General features: G+C 41.5%; 1 protein-coding gene across 1 annotated transcript in view; it reads right to left on the bottom strand.

Moving 5' to 3' along the window:
• Positions 1-16,891, bottom strand: part of Sptbn1 (spectrin beta, non-erythrocytic 1) — a 190,120-nt gene that overhangs the window by 13,346 nt on the left and 159,883 nt on the right. Inside the window, exons 19-29 of the mRNA XM_076834002.2 lie at positions 13,391-13,537; positions 12,292-12,555; positions 10,773-10,997; positions 10,255-10,344; positions 9,804-10,085; positions 9,016-9,146; positions 7,582-7,786; positions 6,833-7,207; positions 3,026-3,270; positions 1,799-1,937; positions 429-513 (exon numbers count right to left, since the gene is read on the bottom strand). Coding sequence (XP_076690117.1) covers positions 429-513; positions 1,799-1,937; positions 3,026-3,270; positions 6,833-7,207; positions 7,582-7,786; positions 9,016-9,146; positions 9,804-10,085; positions 10,255-10,344; positions 10,773-10,997; positions 12,292-12,555; positions 13,391-13,537 — 2,188 coding nt within the window. The remainder of the gene's footprint in view (positions 1-428; positions 514-1,798; positions 1,938-3,025; positions 3,271-6,832; positions 7,208-7,581; positions 7,787-9,015; positions 9,147-9,803; positions 10,086-10,254; positions 10,345-10,772; positions 10,998-12,291; positions 12,556-13,390; positions 13,538-16,891) is intronic.

Genomic DNA, 16,891 nt, shown 5'->3' with positions numbered 1-16,891 from the left:
TTAGCTTTACTTTGTAATGTTATCAACCTTAAAGTAAAAATTCCAGATATAAGACGTACGTAGGCCAGCTTTACATCTTATTGACTCTGAAGCGAGAACTTTTCTTAAAGATAATTGGGGAGCTTCTATCTCTACTCTCCTAGAGCAATGATGAATTGTATTCTCCAATTTGTTGTTCCTAAAGAACTCAAACCCCATTGATAATTCTGAGATCAATCATGGGGTGAAAAACAATGAACGCACCACACAAAACATCTTAGAAAATAATGATATTTAGCATGCAATAATGAAATAGGCCATTAAGAAGCATCCAAAACTTCAAAAATCATTAAGTGATAACATTGTATCAATTAAAGCAGGAATATAAACTTGCATGCTTTCCGTGGATACCCAAAAAGAGCAGAAAGATAAATGAAATATGTCCTTACTCAGTCTTAACCACTCCCACCGGTCTTCCCACTTGTCAATCATTTCTTTTCTCTTTTCAGTCAACTGCAGTAACTTTTCCTTGATCTGTATGAAAACAAAGATCCCATGATATTTTACTAGAACACATTATATCCCTTTTGTTTCCCCCTACCTATGGGTCACATTATACAAGAAACATTTATTTTCTTAAGAGACTTTCAACTAAGCTGGAAACTATCTGCTGAGTCTGTCTATCTGTCTAGGGAGAGGACAGAAAAGCATGGCTAATCTTCCAGACCAGGCTGAGAGAAAGGCGGAGCTCAGCTCAAAGCTGCTTTGTTGTGAGGAGGCCAGCAATGCACTGGACTCCACTGGACTCTGGGGCTCATTGCAGCAAACACATTCACCGAGAGAGGGACAGCAACAGGGGCACAGCTCTGGCCTAAGAAGACATCCATTCCTATGAAGGGAGTACACAGTGAACTCATCATTCAATTACGCAATACCATCGTCATAACCAGAACCTACAACCATCTACCTGAGAGTGAAGGGTCCTAGGGGATATGCAATGGAGGGAGAGGGCAAGCAGAAGAGTACTGATAGAAGCCTTTTTTCAACCTGAGACCCTCAAAAATTGTCTTTTGTGCCACAGGAATTACTGGCTTTGGCCCTAGAGTCTTGTGTAACTATTTTATTCTAAGCAGACAGCAAAGAAAACAAGAAGCTCTGAAATATAAGTAAGTACAGGCATGTGTGTGCATATGTGTAGTCAGCCCTCTATCTTCAGGTTCTATATAAAAAACTTGACCAACTGGAAATCAAAAATATTGGGAAAAAACTGCATCTGAATAGAACACATGGACCTTTTCCTTGCTATTTCTTTCTTTTTGGTTCTGGGAATTGAATCCAGGGGTACTTAAAACTGACTGACATCCTCTGTCCTTTTTTTTTTTTTGGAGACAGGGTCTCGCTAAATTTCTGAGAGTGGCCTCAAACTTGTTATCCTCCTGCCTCAGCCTTCTATGTTGCTGGAATCACAGGCATGTGCCACCATACTCAGGCTCTTGCCATTTCTTAAACAATATAACAACTATATACACGACATCTACCTCATATTAGGTACTACAAGTTTTCTGGAGATGATTTAATACGAGAGGATGTGCTTAAGTTATATACAAATACTATGCCACTTTATACAAAGGACTTAAACATCCATGGAATCCCCTATGGATACCAAGGGACAACTGTACATACTTCTGTGTCTGTATATGCTTGCACGCATGCAAGTGCATACACACACACAGACATATACACACACAGGATGAAGCCATTTTACACCTAGACACCAGTGCATCTGTCCCAGGGTCCCAAAGCAAAGCAGTAGCATTACCTCCTCAGAAGCATAGTGTTTTCTTGCAAGCAGGGATTTCCCCAGTTCGATGCAGGTGGTGAAACTGTCATTACGAGCATCAATTTCAGCTTTGATACCTTGATGATTATTCATTAATAGTTCAACAGATGATACATCCCTAAAATTAGATAAATGACATCTCCTTTACAATAAGCTTTCCAAACAAATGCTTCAAAACATATAACTGGAAGGAAATGGTTTAATGGCCTAAATGGCCTTTTATTGCTGACTCACAGTCAAAGATCAGGCTGGGTCACTGGGGCTAACTTGTAACAACAGTGAGACTCAGGACCAGCTCTACAACCAAACACTCAGAAGAAGACTCCTTGTATTTTTATATGTGCCTAAATAATTCAAAACAGTTTCTAGGTGCATGCAAAGAAAGTACTAGATTTCTGCTCAAACTTTTTCTTGAGATGCAATTCATAAAGACTCCCTTCAAGAAGTCACAGTGGCAATAACAGGTACCTCAAGGCATTCGCTACCACAGGCTCAGGATGTGTACTCCAAAGAGTGGCTGATAGTCTCTATACTCAGTTGAGATACAGAGGAGGGGAACTGGCTTTGGAATCAAGAGAATGGAAGCTGTGAGAACTTCTGGGGGATCAAAACTTACTGGTGGGCTGGGGATATAGGTCAGTTAATAACTCTATGCACAAGGCATAACTTGCATGCACAAGGCCCTGGGTTCATTCCCAGCATCAAACAACAACAACAAAAACCCAACAACAAAAAAACAGACTGGCCCTGACCCAGGGAATACAATTCCTTTTTCACAACATAAATAATGGTGAAAACATTTCTTCTATTGCAGCACAGTTCAATTCTCAATTACAGGGGGCCTGGGGTGAACTGGAGGTTATATATGTATCCGCTCATCTATGAACGTTTTCTTCACTGCTTTACATGAAACAAAGGGAAGGCATAGAATAAATACTAATCACCATATGACATCAGTAAGGCTGATATTGAGGTAAGGGAAACCTTTGGAAATGTGGATGGAAAGGGACAGAGTTGTTTTTAATTCAATAAAAAAAAATAGGAAAAAGGAACTCAGAAAGTCATCTCACTCCAAAAACAAGGCAGTTAGCTGGTTGTGCCCAAGGGGGTACTGTAGAGCAGAAACTAGAAAGCTTCACACTGTCCGTCCTTGTTTCTTGGCAGTAGTATGTGGGAAAAAACTGAAGCAGTGGCTGCGAGCATTACCTTGGCTTCTCCTGGGCCTCAATCTGCCGGATGACATCCTCCATCCAGAGCATAAGGTCACGCACCATGCTGAAAAAGCGGAATTTGTCCCCTGTATCCACCAGGCGTACCCTGCGGCCCTCACAGGCATCCAGAAGGGACTTCCAGGCTTCCAGGACCTCGTTCTCACGCTTCTGGATGTCATCGGCCTTGTCCCCTGCATAAGCTGCCTGGAGGCGGGCTGCATCCTCTTGCAGCTGCCTCACCTGTGAAGCCATGGGCAAAGAAGAGTCAAATTTGACTTTCTCATCGTGCCCTCCCTCTTCTCTCTCACCACTCTGCTTACACACTAAAGGAAGCACAAGGAAAAAATAGGCCATGTCCCCCACAAAACTCTCAATTTTACTGGGACCCAAGTCACGAAAACCCAAGTATTCTATAAACCTACTGAACTACACTATTAAGTTCTATACAAATAAGGAAACAAATGCTACAGGAATGCAGGCAGGAAAACTGAAGACAAGTCCTCTGAAGGTTGCCTGGGATATAAAGGTAGTATATTGGGACACATGCATATTCCAAAAAATAAGTACCATTATCTGTTCAGGGTAAAGATAAATGTTACCATAAATGAGAAACTGCCATAAGGAGAACAAACACATCTTACAAATGCCCTTCCACTACTGTGTGATGGTACTGAAGAGTACCTATATCTCCAGTTAGTTTTCTCCACGAGATACTTACACTTGAAAAAATATATAAAAACCACATACAACGTGGTTAAAAGAACCATAATCGATGTCAAAGAAGGTGAAATACGAACTAGTCAAACATCAGCAAAAGCTTTGTGGAACTGGAAACTGATGGTGAGAATTGTGATTTGATAAACACAATCAGGTGTGTACTTGTGCTGGGCACAGTGGTGCATGCCTGAATCTCAGCAAACCCAGGTGGCTGAGGCAGGAGGATTTTAAGTTCCAGGCCAGCTTGAGCAACTCAGTGAGACTCTGTCTCAATAAAAAGGACTGAGAATGTGATTCAGTGGCAAAGTGTCCCTGAGGTTCAATCCCCAATCCAACACATTTTATATATATATTTCATAAATATATATAAAAATATCTTTAAAATATATTTTATGTATATTTCATAAATATAAAAACATATTAAAATACACTCACATACTTTTCAGTGATGAATTACCAAAAATTAAAAAAAACTTTCTATAAACCAACACAAACAGTGGCACAATGAAAAATTTCAGAATAGAAAAATGCAAATGGGACTTAATCATGAAAAAATGCTACACGACAACACTGATTTGTCCTTGAATTTTTAGGAAATTAAATAATTTGATTATTTACTATAGCACTATTTACATAACCAAAAGATCAAAAGTATGGTCCATCAGTAATGGATTGGTTAAAAGAATTATTACATCCTATCAGAGACTCCTATGCAGTCATGGAGGGGGAGGGAGGGAAGGATCCTGCACACTCATATGAAAAGTGCTCTAGGAATGTGGCTAAGTGGAAAAAGCAAAGTATGCATGGTGTGTATAATATTCTACCTTTTGTGCAAAAAAGGGGGAAAACAACTAACAGGTTGTTTCTTCCCTTTGCTAGAGGGTGCATATGCCTTTATAACAGAAACTAGTAACTGTGGCTATCTTATATTTCCTTGTTTTATTTTATATGAAGTACTTAAACATACCAGAAGTGCCACATTAGACAATGTCTAATCAAAGATATAAGCATTGGGTTAATAGATACTTGATCATCACTTACTAGTGAGATGGTGTGACTGATAGTCCTGGCCAATACGAGTGTGGCAATGTCTATGAGGGAATTATCTGAAGAAATGTCACATGGGGCAGGAGGTGCATTTGGGATGGGGATGGACAACACTGGGGCTTGTGGGGAGGTGGATTACTGACCCTCAACTGCACAAAAGGACTTTATGTAGTGATAAGTTAAAAAAATGAAGTTTCTATAGAAGATGCAAAAAAGAATCAATGGGATTTGATTTCCGTGGGGTTCTGATTTCCATATCGTAAGTGATTTGGGGAAATAATCTTTGATATTTGAGTTATGGCTCAGACGTAACTCAAATCACCATGAGTAAATTCCTAGAAAGTTATTTGAAAACTTGAGTTCCTATAAGACTAACCATCTTTCCAAATGCCTTCTCTTATATCTCTCATTGGTTTCTGTGGGCTCTCACAACAAAAAAGTGGAGAACAGCACAAGTGAAAATTCCCACAAAAATCAACTCCTGCTTTGCATAGTCACTGGAGGCCATCAGTGGTCATCTCCTCTTGTGTTACCGTTTCATGCAGAATGGAGGATGGTGGTAGTTCAAGTTGGCATAAGAGGAAACAGCAGGAGTCACCCGCTGCTGATTCTGTGGTAATAAACCTGAACTAGGTCAACATATCCTTTTTACAGCTCTCAATGGCCTAGGGTAGCAGAGATAAGGTAGATGGAGACTACCAGATCCAGTCCTGGATGCAACTGGATCCCCACTGGCCCTCACCTCTGCAAGTCTCAGAAGTGAAGGGATTTAATGAAAACACAAGGGAGGAACTCTATGGTTTCTCCACCCTCTTACAGTCCTAAAAGCAAAGGACCTTAATAATTTTACAGGTGCAGAAGAAGGACTTGCTGCTGCCAAGACGTTTCCTATCTCCAGGCAGTCCCTCAGTTTCTCTGAGCTTTGTTCTTTCAGAAAACATCCATAGAACTCTTACATTTTGCAAGCATCATCTCAAAAGGAAGATGACAATGGCAGTCAAGAACAAACCCACAAATGCCAAACACAGTGAGGCCAATGCACTTGAATTAGTCTCTCAGGGCCAAATTTGAGCCATTTTTGTAAACAAAGACTTACTGTACACAGCCATACTATTCATTTTAGCATGGTCTGAGGCTTTTTAAAAGTATTTTTTAGTTGTAGATGGACACAATATCCTATGTGGTGCTGAGGATTGAACCCAGTGCCTCATGCACGTGAGGCAAGTGCTCTACCACTGAGCTGCAGCCCCAGTCCATGGTCTGATGCTTTTTTTATACTAAGATGGCAGAGACAAGGATCTGTAATAGAGACTGTATTATGTCACATGAATCCAAAAATATTTACTATATGACCTTTAATGGGAAACATCTGCTAATCTTGCACCAGATAATCAATACACTCTCAATAGACAAGAATAAAACCCCTGACATGGTCAGGACTAATATTTCTAATGAAATTGGCTTCTTCTTTAGAACCATGAAATTTATATATTTTTTTCAACTAAAAAGCATTAAGACTAAACAGGAAACTATACAGAGATTACAAAGGAAACTAGAGAATGATTATACTAGATTCTTACTGTTATATTGTTATTGCTTCATCAAACATCTTTAAAACAAACTCTGAGTGCTTAGCAGCCACTTTATACTGAGGGGTAAAAAAACCAAGCATATTAAACTGTTAGAATCCTGCTTTTTCTCTTTTAGGATGACTGATGGAAAATAATAAGGTATTGTTTTGGAAATTGCTCTAAGTGAGGGCTATAACTTGCAAATGTTTATTTATTTATTTTGCATATGGTTTATTTATTTATTTTAACCATCTACCAATTGTTTACAAATGTGGCAAACTTAGAATTATGGACTGAAAAGCTCTCCCAAATGGAGCACTATAACAGTGTGTGTCCACACACATGTGTGTTTGATTTGGGCAATCCTCTCAGGATTTCTGAGGAGCCAAAGAACAGAGACACTCAGAGATGCACAAAGACACTGTAAAAAGAAACCTCCTCCTTCTCCTGGGAAGCTCCCCACCCACCTGAGTGCCCAGAGCCTGGATGTCATGCTCAAAGGTGGTATGCATTCTCTGCAAGGTCTCCACAGTGTTCTGATCTCTCCCAAGCTCCTCAGGGAGTTTCTTATGTTTATCCTGGATGCGCCCAAAGATTTCCTTGGCATCATGGTAAAACTTATGCAGTTCGTAGGAGGCAGCAAGAATCTGTGTCCTCGTATCAATGAGCTCCAGGAGGTCAGCCCAGGCTTCATTGAGGCCGTCCTTCCACTCAGCAATGGTGGCAGCATCTGAATGTCCAGAGTTGATGAGTTCATCAGCCATGTGATTGACCGTGTCCACGCGCTCCTGCCCAATATTCCCAGTGTCTCGAGCAAATTCCCGGAATCGTTCTTGTAACATCTGAAATAAGGATGCATGTAAAGAAATCAATGAGACCATTGTACACATTTTACTTCTTGATCACATGAATGTCATCTGGGAAGAGACTGCCTCTAAATGGGAGGCAACAAGTAATACACATGATTTAAGAACAACAGATCTTAGCTCCAAAATCTCTTATGAGGTCTCCTTGCTCACTGCAGCAAAGTAAAGTGCTGCCTTGTCTCCTGAAATTATTGGAAGAGCAGGGCACAGACTGGCCAACTGAAGTAAAAATTACTTGATAAGAAATCCAAGTTGAAACTGAACCCTCTTGCCTGATTTAAAGTCCAGGGCCAAAGGGCTCCTACAACACTCACTGAATGACCATTCACTCTCTGCCCAAAGTTACTTACTGTGACATGCTCATAGTCTTGTCCCAGCTCATGGGACCCTGCGACCACCTCCCTTTCGGCGATCCACTGCTCCAGGTCATCTACCTCCCGGTTGAGCTGGAACAACCTGTGCCTTTCGTCCAGCTTGCCTCTCCTCTCCTCTGCCAGGTCCTTTAGGCCAGCATACAGCTTATCCACTTTGGACTGCCGCATGCTAATACGCTCACTGAGGAAGGGAGTGGAGGGAAGAGACCTTAAATGTCAACTTTCCACAAAGAAAAAAAGAGTGAGGTAGAGATAACAGGAGAGTATACAACCTCAAATTTCTCCAAGGAAGCTTCTGGTCAGCCTATTTAACCTCTAAAATCTGACCTTGATTTTGAATGATGAAGAGCTAATATGTAAACCAAACACAATAATTAAGGCTAAAGACTATCTAGAATATGATGATTTGGGGGAAGGGGCCCTAATTATGTATACTGGCTCTGCAAGTCAGGATTTCCGTTGACATGAAAAGTTAACACAAAATATTGGAGTCATCATCCATTCCAGGTGCCATGCTGCCAGAGGGACAAACCCGTCAGTTGTGCATTGGTTTCTACCTTTGGGCCGTGCGCTCTTCCCTGCTAGGAAGGATGGCTCTTGTTGCTCATTTCTTGGGTTTCTGAGTAAGGAGGATGAATTATCATCCTTCCTATTTCTCCCCAGAATGACAATCTCATAACAGGATATCACAGACAAAGGCTTGCTGGTGCCTGTCCCTGGAGACTAGGGAGAGCTACTTCCTTGGCAATGTGATCATGTACACCTTAAAGACCTCACACAACCAACACAGCCATTGACCTCCCATCTTACTCAACCTGCCTTGGTTAAACACACAGAGCTGATTCCTTTCCTTTCTCAGTCACAAAAGGCAGTTACACAGAAAGCTTACAATGCTTGCTCTGGAAGTTAGCACGGGGGCCAGGTATACAGTCAGTGAGTACTACACCCTAACCTGCTTCTTTCCTTAAAGCATTCTGAGAACTCAATCTATTAGAGCTAAGAGCTGAAATCGTTTAGTTCTTTCTGGGAGCCTTTTTATTTTACAGGTCCATGTATTCTCGTTTACCATTCCCCTTAAAACTAATAATTGCTCTCCTAAACTAGATGATTTTTAAAATTCTAGAGTAAATGATCTGATTACTATATTGGTGCGAGTCGACCTGTGCTTTTAATCTTTCAATGGGGTCTTGGCTAACGGAAGATATTTAACCAAAAGGGTAATGTTTGAATATAACAGTTCACTTTTCCCACTTACCTCCAATTATAGGGTCTCTTTTAGAAATGTTTCCCTCAGATCTACTTTACCACTGACTTAAGGTGAATATTGCCATTTTCTTTTTGAGTGGGGTAGTAAGGGATCTAAGCCAAAGAATCTACAACCACATCTCATCCTTACAACGTGACACTCACCTTTCAGGGTGGCTGTCGGCCACTAGGGCCCGACTGGTCTTGGAGAGCTGGTGTACTGTCTCTGCATAGTCCTCCACAGCTTGTTCCAAGATTTGGTGTTTCTTCAACATGGAGACAGCACTCTGCTCATCCTGCAAAGAGAGGATCTGTCAAAACCATAACCTTTCCTTCCGACCTGTTAACAGTTTGTGAGGAATGACAGACTAACTGCACAGTGGGGCAAAAGAATTGTCAGAAAGAAAAACACCAGAAACATGATGGACTGTGAATAAACAGGTTCTGAACACATTCTGAGAGCATCAATATGACCAAAGGAGGTCTTTGCCAATGGTGAAGTGGAGATGCAGAGGGACTAAGACCCCTGTGAGGTATGGAGAGTAGTCTGGTAGGCCAAGTGCATTTTGGGCAGTTGAAATTCTACAGATTATTTCTGGAATACTAAAATACTTTGAGAAGGTCTCAAAGTCATGTTGTATGATGTAAGGTTATAGGAAACCCTATATAGGACTCTAACAAATTCGTATATTTAAAAAAAAAAAAAAAAGGTGACAGGACAAATCTTAATGACATACCAGGATTTCAGGCAAGAAAATGTTGTGTCAAGGGGAAACAAGCCTGATTTTAGATACCTTTGTGAACCATGATGCCCCCTTTACATTCCAAGACAGCAGGTAAAATGTTTCACAAAGACACAGCCACCAGCAAAAAGGAAGGTCAGGGTCTGAGTTGGAGGCTCTTCTGGGGCTGCTTCCTGCTTCCTCTCATAGAAGGCGGGGATGCTCGCTCACCTTGGCCTTTTCCTCAGACATCATGTACAGCTCCTGCTCACTCATCCATGCCTCAGCCTCAGCTGCATCAAAGTAATACTGCTGCGCCTTGTGCGCTTCCTCCAGCCGCCTGTGGCGTTTCTCTGTCTCCTCAATAAGTTGGCCCCATAGCTGCTTTAGGTCAGCGAGCCTCTGTCTGATGGCCTCAGCATTGAGGCTGCTGCTATCGGTGACTATGTTTTGGCTCCTCTCAAAGATGTCATCGATTCGAGGCTGGTGTCCCTGGATTTCTTTCTGAAGGGTCTGTATGGGAAGAGGAAACACACACAGAGCCTTGATAAATGGCCAGAGCCTGATGTTTATGTCATCTCAGAGTCAAGGCAGAATCATAAGCCTTGAAAGCTCTCTTGCTTTTTCTGTGTTTGGGAGTGACTATTTCTCAGACTGCACTAGCCCAAGCAGAGATGCTTACCTGATTTTTCTTTATTAATAGCTGCACAGTCTGGAGGTTGTGGCCATGATCTGTGGAAGTCGCCAAAGGCATCCTCTCGCCAACCCACAACTGGAGAGAAATTTTAAGTGGTTAGGACCATGCAGAGGAACATGTATATGACACAAGGGTAGCAAGGATGGCAGAGGCCAGCTCCCTTCAAAGGGGCCTGCCAAGGGACACACACCCTTCTTGGACATGTGGTGAGAGTTAACTGTCTTCCAAACTTCACTTCATCCTCAATGTAAGAGTAATTGTGAGTCTCCCTGGTTATTTTTAAAAGCACTGTTCTAAGAGGAATTAAAATCTTGGAGTATCTTTAGAAAATCAAGGAGAATACCTTGTGTAGGAGAGGAAGAATCCCTAGAACATACACAGCGTGGGCTGCAAGAGCTCACAGATGTGGCCCAAGGTAAGCACCAAAAAGGAGTGAGAACATGGGCTTTGGGACAGCAAGGCTGTTTGTGGAGAAGCCTCTAGTGCAGCGAGGGTCTACTCACGATCTCATCCTCCACATCCCGGTTGAACTGATGGATCTCTTTAGAGGCCAGCAGGTTATGCTTCCTTTCATTCAAGGGTTCCAGCAGCTCCATAAACTTGGTCTGTACAGTGAGACGCTTGCTGTCCACCTCATCGGTGCTTTTCCCCTCCTGACTCAGTGCCTGGGCTTGGCTCTGGAGCTCCTCGATCTCCTTCTTCCGTACCTCCATCTGATTTTCCAGCATCTGAGGGTTTAAGACAGAGAGACTTTCACATCAGAGCCAGGAGAAACACAGCTGGTCCTCCTATAAAATGTTTATTTTGGGCACTGGTCCAAGTGGAATATTGAAAAATATAAACTTACATAGTGGAAAACCTAAGAAATGGTTCATATATCGATTAAATGACCAACTCATACTCCAACTTCTCAGATAATGTTCAGAATATCCCTTCCTAGGACTTTAAAGCTTATAGTAATGTTTAAATTTATTTAGGAATTTGGGGAAGGAATGACGGGAGATGAAATTAATTATGGAAAAGGATAGTTTCACCATCAGAAAGGACTAAATGTCTTGAGGTTCTGGTTTACGTAAATGGAAAGATAATATTATCTTCTTTCATTTCTCTAATCAGAAAACTGACACATACTAATTGTTGACTTAAACAAAGAAAATGGGCAAAAGTGAAAGCAGAGGTATCTGGCTCAGGAACTATGACACGGATATATGGACAGTTTAGAGACAAGGGATCCATGCCTAGGAATGGACTGAAATCCCTGGCCCCCAAAGCCTCCAGAGGCCAAGGAGATAAATAGCTATGACTAAAAGCCACCTTTGGAAAAAAAAATCCCTTTATGCAGTTATCGAAGGGACAATTAATCAACCACTTAGCAAAAGGCTGAATACTACTCTGGATGAAGAAGCCAGCCTCAGTAGTTGGCCACAATTATCTTGTGACTGTTCATTTATCTATTTTAAATGAAACTGCTGGGCCCAGAACTCATACATGCTGTAAAGCCAGTCAGAGAAGCCAGTGGAAGATCTTGCCACTAACTGCTTTCTCAACCTCAATGCAACTTTTTCCTGTTAATTTAAGGTAAATTCATTTGTCCTCAGAGCCTTCTATTGTAATGTAAAAAACTTGAGATTTGTTTTATTACCTATAAAGTACCTTGAACAAAAACTGTCATATATCCAGATATTATCCAGCAAAGAATGAAAATATGGTTATTTTCATTCACATAATATTCAGAAAGAACTGAATATTTGCTCAACTATTAAATGTAGATAACATCAATCAAATAAGAAGATTTTTAAAAGAGTGTTCCCATGTATAGACACCTAGCACTTCTACCAACACTGTGTCATTTCTATTGATTCTGGAAACTCCCCAGAATGCTATTAGAGCAAGCACTGCTGGTATAAAAATCCCTTCAACCTAGTAGCAGAAGGCTGAAAATAGGGAGAGCAAGTAAGAATGATAAGAACAAGACTGTAAAACAGTTGCAGGCCTAGGTATGTGGCTGCCTTATCCACTTGCCTGTTGTTTTTTCAGCAGGATATTGACGCTGGTAAGGTCTTTGCCATAGTCATCAGATTGAATCTGACTCTCCAGGCCGTGAAGCCATTTATCTAGATCCGCACAGCTCTGGGTGAAAAGTTCAGCCTTGTTTGCATCAAAGAGCCGCTGGGCCTTGGTCTGAGTGGTGGATTCAAGGACTTCCCACATTTTATGTAAACCAGTGAGTTTCTCCTTCACCACAGCTTCAGTCTCAGGCTTTTCTGATATGAGCTGCATTCCTTCCTGGAAAACACAAACCAGCATGGTTATAAATAAATATAGTTAGCTAGAGAATAAATGTCACAGTGAAAAACAAATCAAAGAGACACGTGATCCTTGATCTACCCATTCATTCAACACTCAACACACACTCATCCCGTCTTTCCACATGAAGTTACTGCTCAATAAAATCAACAATGGCTTCTTCCACATACCACATAGGTTTTGTGGGAGCTGAGCAACATGTAGCGCATGCTGAAATAATTTCAACTGTGCCGATAAGACATTTAATGTTAACAACTTAAGACTCAATCCCCTCCACTCCATGCTCAAAATACCAAACACATTATTTTAACCCTAAAAAGAGAATGACACAGTATAAAAGTTTGAAGGGAGAGAAAGGAAGATGGGAAACTCACACTGCTCATTTAAGACACACAGAATCTCCCTATGCAGAAAATATCCACCGTGGCAATTAACATAGTGCCTGATTTTTAGTAGTTACAGAAGCAAAATAGGGAAAATTCCATGCAACTGTACCCGATAACTGGTCACAGTATAAAACAACAAAATGATCAAGACAATGGGTACTGCACAGGGGTTCAGTTCATTGTCAGCAGCAGATGAGATGCACAATAGAGACCAAATGCCTAGTATTTGCTAAAGGAGAAATCAAGCATTTTGTACCACCTGGCTGTTTTCCCCCCTCAAGTGTAAGAGGGACTGCCGCATGCTGCATAACTTGTAAATGATCAATTAGAACTCAAATATGCTGGAAAAGGTTCTAAATGAAATGGAGTGTGCTTCCTCCCAATTATTCTTCTCACCACAGCCACAATGTGGAAATGGCTTAACTTACCTTCTCAATCTTGTCAAGCCATTCTTTGTTGGATGCAAGTTCTGCCATGAAGGCTTGATGTTTTAGCCATTTACTGTGCAGATTCCTGGCTTCATCATAGGACATGTCCTGGGCTGTAAGCATCTTTTCATTGATCCAGAGGGACAGCTAGGGAAAACATTAGGAAGGTTTTAGAGACCGTAACCATAGGCATCAGCCTTCTTTGCTGCCTGGAGAGGGTTGTGTTTCTGTCATAGTGTGCATACTGCATTTTTCCATGTCAACAGCCAATCAAGTATTCAACATCACACCTCCTATCTGTCATGACAGGCATCATTATCAGGCATTTGTACCTGTTCTAAACTGTCCATCTAACATTAAATCCAGAAGTATAAAACCCCTGAGCTGGCTTTCAAATTGTCTGGCAACAAGCTTTCCCCGAAAGGCCTGGGTTTACAATTCTGCTCTAACCACTCTGAATCACAGCCTTTTTTCTCTTCTGAATACCCGTATCAGCTATACCATGTTCGTCATGATTGACTGTCTTTTATTTCATTTGGCCATCTCATTCTTTCAGTTCTTTCTATGAGAACTGAAAACAAAACACTAGCCTACTACTTACCCACCCACCCTGCTTCATCAGTGCATGTGTGGAAAAGCCAAAAAACATGAGGGACTTGCTCACTGTAGGGCTAAGGTAATACTGATGCCCCATTTCCTTCATACCTGAGTCACCTTCACCTCTTCTATAGCCTCTAGTTCACTAAAGAACTTTTATTAAGAAAAAGAACACTCCAAAGGACTTGATTCTGAGAACCAGCATGTCAACTTGGAACAGAACCTTTGAAATTCATGCAAAGCTGTCAGCCACTAGCAAACAGAAGGGCATTCTTAGGAGGTTTAAAGATACCAGGCTCCAATTCACATCTCCTGCTGCCGATTTAGTCCCTGTTCCTTATTGCCTGCTGACAAATGACCAGGACAGAGCCCTGACTTCTATCCCATTCAGAGCCTCAGTTTAGGGAATACTCTCCCTATTTTGTTTTATCAGGCAGGAGATCACAAAGAAACATGGAGTCACTCAGATAAGCAGTAAGTGTCTTCAGAACCATGTCCCTTCTCCTGGGAGACTGTGAGAAGCCCACTTTTACACCAGTAACTGTTACATGTTTATACATGAACATCTTCATTTACCTCCCAAGGTCTAGAAATGATGCATAAAACCAATAGAAACCCTTATGGAATCAACATGCCCAAGGCCACTTGTTCTCACTCTGGCCACTGCTGGGAAAGACTTCCCCATAAATTCACTGCAATACCAGAAGGTCTATTCTTTAGAAATGTCATGGAGGGCAAGGCTGGCCATAGGGAACCCTCCTGGCCAGTGACAGTGGGTAAACTCAGGCACTGGCCCTACCTTTCTCAGGCTATTCACCTTGAAGGAGAACTGCAGGGGGCAGGGTTCAAAGTAAAAGGAAGCAAGACCTCTGATGTCATTCTATTGAAGGAAAAACTAGTAAACCTCAAAAAGTCCTCTGTAATCAGATCATCGATCTGTCACACAACAAAGACACTAAATTTCTCACTTTAATTACCTGTTTGCCAGTTATGTTAGTGGCTAAAATCTGAAATACCTTGGTCATTCAATCTAAGATGGAAAAAGGATAAAAGGAATAACAGAGAGAGATTTCACACAATAGAAGGCATTTATTTATTCAAAGTGCTAAGAACATTCACATATTTTCGCTATTCACAACCACCTACCCAAGAGAGATTAAGAGAGGGAGGGAGGGAGAGCGAGTGCGTGCGCACTACATAAAATCAGAGGCTTATAAACAAATTTGCTCTTTGCTGAACACATCATCCTACAGATAAAACATCGTGCGATACAGCACAATGCAATGGGTCTATGAAACTTGCCAGTTCATTAGCCCTTCATCAGCCCTCAGGATCCAGAGCCACAGTCAGTATTTGTGGACATTTACAAAGGTCATTTAAGAATATACTCATTCTCTGCAGGGGAAAAAAACAAAACAAAACTGTGCAGATTGGAAAAAGATATAAGAAAAATGCATTAATCATTGATTTAAGCCAAAAATAAAGCACTGCACTCACATCTCTGTGCCAGACACATCTAGGTATGCTCTCCTCTCCCAAAATCATCAGTTTCAGAAAATAGGAGGTGCTCATGGTGTGAGAGAATAAAATAAGAAGGCAATAACCTTGTAAATCAGTCATCCATTATTTTTTTAGGACATCTCACTAAAATAATACTACAAAATTAAGTTGCTCTTTGCATCCCCATCTGTAAATGGGAACAAAGGCATGGGTCCCTACTCACTCTCACTGCAGCACAAGTGCAACAGCTGCCCCTGTTCAAACAGTGTTCATGGGGGGGCAACAAGTACAGATCTCACAATCCATGCCTCTTCCAGCCAAGGCACCCAGGAGGAAGAGTCAAACCTCTGAATTCCTAGGATCTCAAACAACACCAACAGCCAGGAATGTCATTAAAATCTGACCTCTGGGTGCCATGTCAAATAACTTATGTCAGCATAATAGGTAGGTTTTCAAATGTAGGGCCTATCTATACAAACTCCACTCTCAGAGATTTTGGCTCAAAAAAGACATGTTTTATTGAGAATGAATGATGGAAAGTTTAGTTGGAGTAATATATATCACCGCTTTGTTATTTCTCTATCAAGGGTTTTGAAGTTCCCAAAGCCGAGCTGCAACTACCTCATCCAACTGACTCCCTCCACTGAAGGGCCAATTGGTGCTTAGTGCAGCATAACATGCACTTTTCACAGCTCACTTCAGACTTTATATGCTGGCATGGGACACCCCACATTACCAGCAGATATCAGGGTTGTATTAAATTTTAAGGAGGCTCATGAAGAGACGGGCAGACCAGAGGAGATCTGTAAATTAGCTCCCAGACACAAAAAAGCACAGCCCAAACTTTCTGGCATACTTTGGGAAGAAGCCAGGCAGGACTCAGTGCCCCCAGGCATGCCCCATAGTTATCATCACTGGAATTCTGCAGAGGAGAGTGTTAAGGAGTGAACTTTTGTAACCAAAGATCCTAACTGACACCAAGTAGAAACAAAGATCTAAAGACCTACTGACCATTTCCCATGATTGCACTGGGAAGAACTATCAATTTATCTGCTAACTTTTCCCACGTATTTCTATTTATGAATCTGTAACCTATGTGGGTGGGAAATGGAAGACTGGAAATTTCAAATACAAACAGGTTTCATCTACTCATTGTTGGGCATTATCTTCTCAAATTTAGCCTGGGTTTTAGCACAGTTAGGTGAATGAATTTCATCTTACTAACTTGCATTTCAAAGCAGAAACAAGGATCCCACTGATCGCTCCTCCTCCAAAGGAACATGGTCTCTAAGTGGCAGCTTATAGGTTAAAATGCATCACTGATGGTGCTTCAAGAGAAAAATCAGGGTGATACAGGGAATGGCAATCTGTGGAGGGCACTGCTCAGCCAGTCTACAAAGTGCC

The sequence above is a fragment of the Callospermophilus lateralis genome, chromosome 14, assembly GCF_048772815.1.
Source record: "Callospermophilus lateralis isolate mCalLat2 chromosome 14, mCalLat2.hap1, whole genome shotgun sequence".
NCBI classification, from domain to species: Eukaryota; Metazoa; Chordata; class Mammalia; order Rodentia; family Sciuridae; genus Callospermophilus; species Callospermophilus lateralis.
This window is presented reverse-complemented; position numbering and strand designations above follow the sequence as displayed.